We start from the raw sequence: 8,903 nt of genomic DNA, 5'->3' as shown, positions 1-8,903 counted from the left end.
TTTTTTTTTTTTTAATTCGGTACTTACCATATTAGTGTTCTATGGTTGAATATATGAAACTGGTAAGTCAGGTAATAGAATATTGTTTGTGTATATTTACATTGACAGGCGATCACTTCTCGCCATTAACATTTTTTAATGTTACTGAATCACAAAGCTTAAAGAACTCTAATCTCTTTGCAAATTACAATGTTTCTCAAAAGAGTTTACTGCGTAATGTGTTTGGTACATTTGGACTTCAATCAGTGTAGGGATTTGAAACAAATTGAATGAATCAAAGAAATAGAAAGCATTTTCAACATTAAAAGGGGTAGAGAGGAAAGCAAGTTCAACAAAGAGAAAGGTCATTAAGTTTCCTTGAAGAAATATTGTTTGGAGTTTGAGCTTCCTGTGTTTACTATATCATCCACAACTCATCCTTGGATCTTTATACATGAGATAAAATGCATACAGATGAGGGCAGAGGCTTGGTTCTCTGTGTTGGTATAAGTTAGCCGCCAAATACCTCTCTCTCTCTCTCTCTCTCTCTCTCTCTCTCTCTCTCTTTTGTCCTAGTTTTGCCATAAGAATTTTTCTCCGTTACTCAATTAGTTAAGCCTTCTGGTGAACCGTAGTTGATTGATATTAAAAGTCTGTTTCTGATTCCAACTGGGCCTCAGTAAACAAAATATGATTCTCCTGAATCCTATCTGCATCCCTAAGTAAGCTTTTGGCAGTTACAAACTGAGCCATACTCCCAAGTGGCTGGCAAACTTTGATTGGGTCATATCCATCCCAAACTGTAGACCAGAGACTCCCAAGTTGATGAGTATGCTGCTCTGTGTATGTCGGTTGTCGACACATTTGCACCTTTAACTTCTTATCAGCCTGCTCTTTAACTTAAGAAAGTTTAATAGTCGGATAACAATTCAATCAAATAGAAAATAATGTTTCTGGGAAACGATCAGGTTGAGCCAGTTAGCTGAAGAAAATGACTATTTTGTAAAAACAGAGCAAGGGTTAGCTAGGGTTCTTGCATCATGGGCTGAGTGTGGGTGAAGATGCTAGTCCAAAAGCATAGGATTATATTTGCATCTTGGAACTTAGGATCTTTAATGGGTAAGAGTCTGGAATTGATAGATGTTATGAGGAGAAGGATTAACATGTCTTGTATTCTAGAGACTATATGGAAGGGTAAAAAAGGTGAAGAATTGGATGACTTTAAACTTTGGTATTTGGGGGATAAAAATAATATTATTGGAGTGGGCATAATAGTGGATAAGGATTTAAAAAATTACGTAGTAGATGTTAAAATATTTGGTAATAGGATTATAACCGTCAAGCTTGTGTTGGAGAAAGAGGTTAATAGAATTTGTGCTTACGCACCCCAAATAGGATTGGATGAAATCATGAAAGTAGTAAGTTGCAATTTTGGGAATATGGATGGATTAGTGAAAGGTTTTAGTCAAGGAGAAAAGACTATTATAGGGGTTGATCTGAATGGACATGTTGCAAGAAATCGTAGAGGCTATGAAGGTTTACATGGAGGATATGGTTTTGAAGAGAGGAATGAGGAGGGTACTTCAGTTTGGATTTTTCTGTGGTTTATGATTAATCCATTGTAAACATGTACTTTGAAAAGAGAGAGGAGCATTTAGTTACTTTCAAAAGTGGGCATCATAGTAGCCAAATAGATTTCATTCTAACTAGAAGGTTCGATGGGTTGCTATGGAAGGATTGTAAGGTTTTATCAAGGGAGAGCCGAACCACACAACATAGATTATTGGTCATAGATCTATGTCTTATTACACCGAATTGTAAGAAAGGTGAGCCCTAGGATAAAGGGAGATGGAGCTTAGAAAGAGATATCTTGAATCGTTTACTAATAATTTGGTCAAACAAGGATTTGGAACTTGATGTGGAATGAGATGGCTGCTTGTATTAAGAAGGTTGCTGAAGATCTCTGAGTTGAATCAAAAGAAAAACATCACTTCTCTAGGGAAAACTTGGTGGAGGCATGATAAGTTTCAAGCAGCTATTAAGGCTAAGAAAGCTCGTTTTAAGACATGGTAAAGGACTTAGGATGTAAAGGATCTGAAAAGTTATAAATGTGCTAGAAATGAAGCTAAAAGATTGTGGGAAAAGCAAGACTGAAGAAGTATGAATATCTTTATAACAATCTAAGCACAAAGGAAGTGGGAAAAGCTATTGATAAGATTGGCTAAAATAAGGGAAAAGAAGCGAGAAATTTTGATCATGTTAAATATATTAAAAGTTAAGATGGTAAAGTATAAATAAGAGATGAGGACAATAAGGATAGATGGAAATGTTATTTTTACAGCCTACTAAGTGAAGACCTTTCAAGTAATATTGTCTTGGAAGGTTGCTTTACCATCAATACACCACATGTCGCAGACATATACGAAAAATTAGGGTGCCTGAAGTAAAAGAAGCCTTAAAGAGGATGAAAGTAAGCAAGGCACTAGATCCAAGTGCAGTCCCAATAGAAGTGTGGAAGAGCTTAGGAATTTGAGGTTTATCTTGGCTAACCAAGCTGTTTAATTAGACGATGAGTAACAAGAAAATGCTAGATGAATGGAGAATAAGCATTGTTGTTTTGATTTATTAAAATAAAGGTGATATTCAGAGTGACAATAACTTTAGAGTTATAAAACTAATGAGTCATGCTATAAAATTATGGGAGAGAGTTATTGAATCTCTCTTGAGAGAAGAAAGTGATATTACGGAGAACCAATTTGGTTTTATTTCATAAAGATCCACAACAAAAGCTATTTACTTAGGAGGCCCATTGAAAGATTTAGAGATTGCAAGAATGATCTCAATATGATCGTTATTGACCTAGAAAAATCTTATGACAGAATCCCTTGAGAGTTAATATGGCAAGTACTAGAGAAAGGAAGTCTTTCAAGAATTGTGGATGAACTGGATTGACCCTTCTTGCAATTTAGATTGAGATAGAACTGGTCCAATTGGGGTTTTGGGTTCAATAGGATATTTAATTATTTATTTATTAAGGTCTTTATTATTTATTTATTTTTTGGATCGGTACCTACTCTATAGAAGGGGGGGTGGAGGTAACGGCTAGGAGGCTTGAACTCAAGACCTCTTGATGATCATGGGCTTAGCACACCACGACTTCACTAATTGCGCTAGGCAGTTGTCGTTGGCCTTGTAAGTGGTACCATGTGACGAAAAGTCAATATTGTTTCGTGGTTGCACCACTAATCCTTGGCCCCTCTGGTAAGTTTCGTGCTAGCCAATTACATCTTCTGTTCTTCAATCGAACGGAACCACTTGAAATGATCATTGAGAGTATTCAGTCAATCATGGAAAGCAATAGGGTCGTGCTTTCTGTTGTACTCCTTCAAATCCATCTTCACCTTGTGCTTGTCGTGGTGGTGGTGTTGGTTTCCATCATGTTCATCAATGTCATCATCATCATGGTGAGTAGTGGCTGGAGTATTTCTTCGTGCTGGATGTAGAGCTTGTATAGGACCATTGTTCACTGTGGTTTGGGCTTTGGATTGAGCCATCATCTCTTTAATCTCACAATCGTTGATGCCATCTTCTCTGACAGCTGATGGACTGCTTGAAGAATAGCAGCGTCAATAGGGGCTTGGCTGGAGCCTTCCTCCGCCATAGCTCTGATACCAATTTAATATAAAACTATTCACCTAGGCAAACAGTCCCAAGTAGTTTACAAACTCCAAACCACACTCAGGAATAGAGTTCAGGTCTTAACAGACCACAAACTGAGAAGCAGGGCTAAACAGTGAGAAACTAAGGTACTCACAAACCAAGGTCAGTTGAGCCAATAAACCTGGTCGAGTGGGGGCTGTGATGGCCTCAGTAGGAACTCCAAATATGGCTGGCCGGTCTGCGTATGGAAGCAACAGAGAGGAGAAACCTTTGATAGAGAATTAGGGTTTGTAAAGAAATTGCGGCAAAACAAACCAGGCCTCCAAAGGCCAAAACCTATTGGTCGAGTGGTCCCTTGGGGATCCTTGATCACCTCCTATAAGGCACCAGCAGCAGACCTGGGAGATCTGAGAAATTGACTTGGTTTCAAAACCCTGATTCTGCTCTGTATTGATTTGGGTAGTATGGCTGCTCGTCAGTAAAGTTGCAACTGTGGTTCAAGGCTTCAACAGGACTTCAATAATCACTTAAAGACTCACACAACCAGCAAACAAGAAAAAGAGGAGAGGAAATCGCAGGATAGGTGTGGGTGGGGGTTTTGCTTTCTCAACCCTAGGTCTTTCCCCCACAACTATCTCAGCTGTTGAAGGGAAATTTCTTTCTCAGAATTGGAGCAAGCATTGCTGGAACTTTCATTAATCAATGTGTCTCTGCAATTACAAAAGCCTCTATTTATAGTCGAGGCTTGGCCTCAATTATATAGAAAGACTAAATTTGGAAACAATTGAAATTGTAAACTCTTAACTTAGAAGTAAAAAACTTCTAAAAGAACAAAGCTTGTTCGCTATGAAAAGAATAAAGACAATACTAGATCCTTCTATAAAACCAAAACCTAAACTCCAACTTCTATTTGATGAAGTCAAAGATAAAAAGACAAAGTACAGCTGTATAGAGTTCGATAGAGAGAAAATCAGGTTTTCTAGTGGCTGTTGCTGCTCCCATTGATGGACAGTTTTGGGGCTTTAGAAGATATTATGTGAGGACAAACAACTGAGGAGAAATTTCTGTTTTGATGGGCACAAAGGGCTGGCTCGATGGCTGGAAAACTGAACCAGAACTAACACAAAATTGGGCCAGCTTGGGCTGGCTTGATAGACACTACTGCTTCCGATCTTGGCCTTTCTTTTTGCTTCTATGATGTATGACATACATAGGACCAGCATCTACGTCACATTGTGTATTTAACTACTCTGAATGTCCAACCAAGTTACATTTCTTTCCTTACTAGGTTCCAAGAGTGATGGCGAACTTGTGTTTGCTTGACCTGATTCATTGATTCTTATTTATGATTTTCAGGCTTCTCTTCACCAACCTCGGAGGTGAACGTCGATTTGCATCTATTGTTGCAAAAAGATTAGAATCTCTTGGAGCTTTAACGCAGGGGGATCGTAGGTTAGTTCCATTGGCTCTTTGTTATATTTGTTATTGTTGAATGACTATCGATGGATTAATTATTCTTTTCAAAGCAATGGAGTATTCTTCAGAATATTGTGTGCACATGGCTGAACATGTTGCAGGGCAGGACCATCATTGAGTGCTTATAATTATGATAGTGCATATGGAAAGAGGGCCCTGATGATGATGTATAGAGGAATCATGGAGCAGGTTCTATCATCTACTAGTTTCTGCAGTGGTCTTTCTTTTCTTTGGAATCTTTAAAAGTGAGCTTGATTTTCTGTATTTTGACTGATATTTAGTTTTCCAGGATTCACTACCAGTAGTGCCGCCTGGATGCTCATCTGAAAGACCAGAAAGTATTCAGGAATTCATCATCAAGGCAAAAGCTGCTTTCGTTGCTGTGGGAATAGTCAGGGACACTGTACTTGGTAATTGTTTTTATGTTAGTTTTTCTGATCATTTTCTCCTTGTGGTTAGAGTTTCATGATAAAAATAATACAAATACTTTTGCTGTTTTTTCTTTTCTTTTCATTTTCTTTTGGGTTCTTTTATTCAATGTTTAAAGTATTGGTATTGGGTATTGTATCGGAATGATGATTTTAAGAGACTTGCTGTATCATATTGGAGAGACGCAAGATACGCATTTAAATGATCAAGAAACACATGGAAATGCTCGGGATGCATGCAAAATATAGTTTTCATGCATAAAACACTATAAACAAGCGGTGTGTAAAATATATCATGTATAAAAAGGAGAACAATATACAGCGAGATAAGTGTGTTCAATTGTTTATGTATAACGGATGATGTTTCATGACATGTATTAATACTGAAAAAGATGTCATTTCGATTTTGGGTAAGATTTAGGGGTTAGATACCCAAGTTATTTAACAAAAAAACGTTGTTTGTTGCAATCATTCAGGATTTTTTTCATTAATCTAGCGATCCATTACAAAAAACGATAGTGAAAACTAGATTGGAGCAAAAAATTCAAAGTTTTGAGAGGTGCTTGTTCTTTCACAGTTCTGGTTTCAATCCTTGATTGTAGGCTGTTTAATCATTAGAATGCCTTACAAGATTTGTCCGTTAGCAATCTGTTCACAGGTCGTGTTCTGCAGTTTAGAAGAGACGTATCAAGCGTATCGATGGGTATCTACCTTTTTTTTTTTGTTTTTTGGTGAATAATAAATTCATTACCAAGAGAGGGAATGAACAACCCCTAGGGGCAAAAGGACAAAGGAGATTTTTTTGGGGGGGGGGGAGAATGATACAAGCACAAAGGAGGGGGTGGGGAGGATGATACAGCCCATGGAATGGGACTAGAGAGGGAGGGGGCAGGGGGAGTGGAGAGGCCCCAAGCAGCTACAATCAACCGGTTCCTAAGGGAGTCTCAAGGCGGGAAAGGGAGCAAACGAGCTTTGGAGCTGACATCGAAGAAGATGGCATTCCAAATCATGTCAAAAGACCTTGAATTGGAGGTGCATCTTCTCAGATTTCGCTCTATCCAGTGGTCGCTAATGATGGCATTGAAAGCGAGCTTACCCACAATTTTACAGATGGAGGAGCCCCCGAAGGTCATGTCGATCCAAATCCATTCCCTCCTGAGAGGGAGAGTATATCTCTTACTAAGCCAGCATTTAGAAAGGACTTTATTCCAAACAGAGGAGGAGAAGGGGCACTCAAAGAACAGGTGATCAGTATTTACCATTTATAAACTGTATCGGTTGCATATCGATTGTTTTGTACCTGATGCGGTCGATACAGTTTTTTTAAGGTATTGGTACCGTATTGTGATGAGGACTTCCGATACCGATATGGCCTGATAAGATATGATATTTTGAACCCTACTTTTATCTTTTCTTTGGAGCAATCCATAGAATGATTTGTGGGAAATCTTTTTTCTTTTTCATGGGTCATTACTGTTCGTTGTGTTCTTTTTAGGGATCTGTCCACTATGAAACCTTCAATGTCTTGCTTTTTATATTGCTCTGTTACTGGCATTCCTGCAAACCATTTGATGATAAGTTGTTATTTTCTCTGATTGTCTCTACGCTCTAGGCAATGGAAAGGACTCTGGAAAGGTTGGTGGCCGTATTGTTGATTCAGACATGAGTGATGTTGGACGCTTTCTTAATCGTCTATTGGGATTGCCTCCCGAGATCCAAAATAGGTTTGTATTAGATCGACAGGATTATGCATGCATAAATTCCCACAAATATCGTGACCATTAATTCACTACCTTTAAAATGCAGGCTATTTGAGTTCTTTGTGAGCATTTTTGATTTGCTGATTCAAAACGCACGTATAGAAGGACATTTTGACTCCGGAATTGTTGATATGAGAGCTAATGTCATTGAACTACAAGGAACACCAAAGGTACTTATGTGAAAGATTATCTGCTGATGTTATATGTGCCAGATTTTCTTATTAATTTGATCTCTTGCAGACTGTTCATGTGGATAATATGTCTGGGGCATCTACTGTACTGTTTACCTTTACCATGGACCGAGGAATAACATGGGAGGTAAAAACTTGAATTTCTCCGAGTAAGTTGTATCATTGTATTGAAGAATAGCTGTGATATGTTTAATTGGTTTATTGTAATGCAGTCTGCGAGAACATTGCTCACTGAAAAGGAAAAAGATGGGGTCTGTTCAGCCAATGATGCATTCTACGAATCTATTAGGGAATGGATGGGAAAAAGACACTTCCTATTAGCATTTGAAGGGTATGATGATTATATGAGTCTCTGTGTAGACAGGTTTTTCACCATTTGATATCTACAAAGTGTCTCATAGAATTTTTTTCCTTCTCTCCACATTTCTTTGCTTTTCTTTTTGTCTATACTGTATACAGAAAATAGTTCAGGCTGTTATTTAGTACCATGTGCTGCTTGCAATATTATATTAGATTAGAAATTTGATTTGCTTAAGTTCCTTAATCTGAAATTTTCAAGTGCAATATCTTCCTATAAATAGATGCCATCTGAGGCTCTGAGCTAAGAAGACCTTTAATCCAAGAAGACTAGTATTCAGCATGGATATCTAATGCAGGCTGTAATGCTACAATAGTACAATTGCATGAGGGCTAAGGAAGTAATTGTATTCCAGCACTCAAGGTGATGGAATGACAAGGGGCTAGGGGGAAGGCAACCATATCAGGTTGATGAAAGCCCTTGAAATAACATACAGGGTTTGGATTCTCTGGATGACTTTATGCCTTGTCTTGCAATGATGTTTAATTTTTTTCTGCCCCCACCCCCTGCTGCATAAAAAAGAAAAAGAAAAAAATATTGCCCTTTTTTTTGGCTATTTTCTCATTAAATGTTGTAAGATCAGGTTAAGTGAAATTTACCGCAGCCAAACTGATGTCCTGATGTGCCATTATATATGGTTATTTTTGCAAAGTGGATGTTGAAAATCATACTTGAGGAATCTATGCCTTTTTTACATCTAATTTTTCAAACCTTATCGATGCAAGAACACTTCCATGGATCGACCCAAACCTGTTTGGGTCCCTTTTTTTTTTTTTTTTTTTTTGGGGGGGGGGGCGGAGAGGGCGGTGTCTGCGTGCTCCAGTAGGATTTAAGGAATTTATGTTATTTGGGGAAGATAATGTCTTCTTACTTTATTTTATTCTGCTTATTTTAGAAAAGTTGGATACGTAGGATTGTAGAGTTGTTTTTTGTTAGAAGTATTGGTTGCTTGTTTCCTTGGTGGAATCTTTTCCCTTTTCTTATTTATATGACTGTTAGTCCACGGATTTAGACAGATTTGATAATGGATTGAAAAGTTGGGAGTATGTGA

General features: G+C 37.9%; 1 protein-coding gene across 2 annotated transcripts in view; it reads left to right on the top strand.

The window, feature by feature from the left end:
- LOC122058616 (protein FORGETTER 1) overlaps positions 1-8,903 on the top strand; it is a 65,769-nt gene that overhangs the window by 33,634 nt on the left and 23,232 nt on the right. For both annotated transcript variants that reach the window (XM_042621251.1, XM_042621250.1), the window contains exons 21-27: positions 4,996-5,091; positions 5,217-5,304; positions 5,405-5,525; positions 7,156-7,267; positions 7,350-7,473; positions 7,544-7,621; positions 7,707-7,825. In XM_042621251.1, the coding sequence (XP_042477185.1) occupies positions 4,996-5,091; positions 5,217-5,304; positions 5,405-5,525; positions 7,156-7,267; positions 7,350-7,473; positions 7,544-7,621; positions 7,707-7,825 (738 nt within the window). The remainder of the gene's footprint in view (positions 1-4,995; positions 5,092-5,216; positions 5,305-5,404; positions 5,526-7,155; positions 7,268-7,349; positions 7,474-7,543; positions 7,622-7,706; positions 7,826-8,903) is intronic.

This window comes from Macadamia integrifolia, chromosome 13 (genome assembly GCF_013358625.1).
Source record: "Macadamia integrifolia cultivar HAES 741 chromosome 13, SCU_Mint_v3, whole genome shotgun sequence".
NCBI lineage: Eukaryota > Viridiplantae > Streptophyta > Magnoliopsida > Proteales > Proteaceae > Macadamia > Macadamia integrifolia.
The sequence above is the reverse complement of the archived record's forward strand: the minus strand, read 5'-3'. Positions and strand labels throughout refer to the sequence as shown.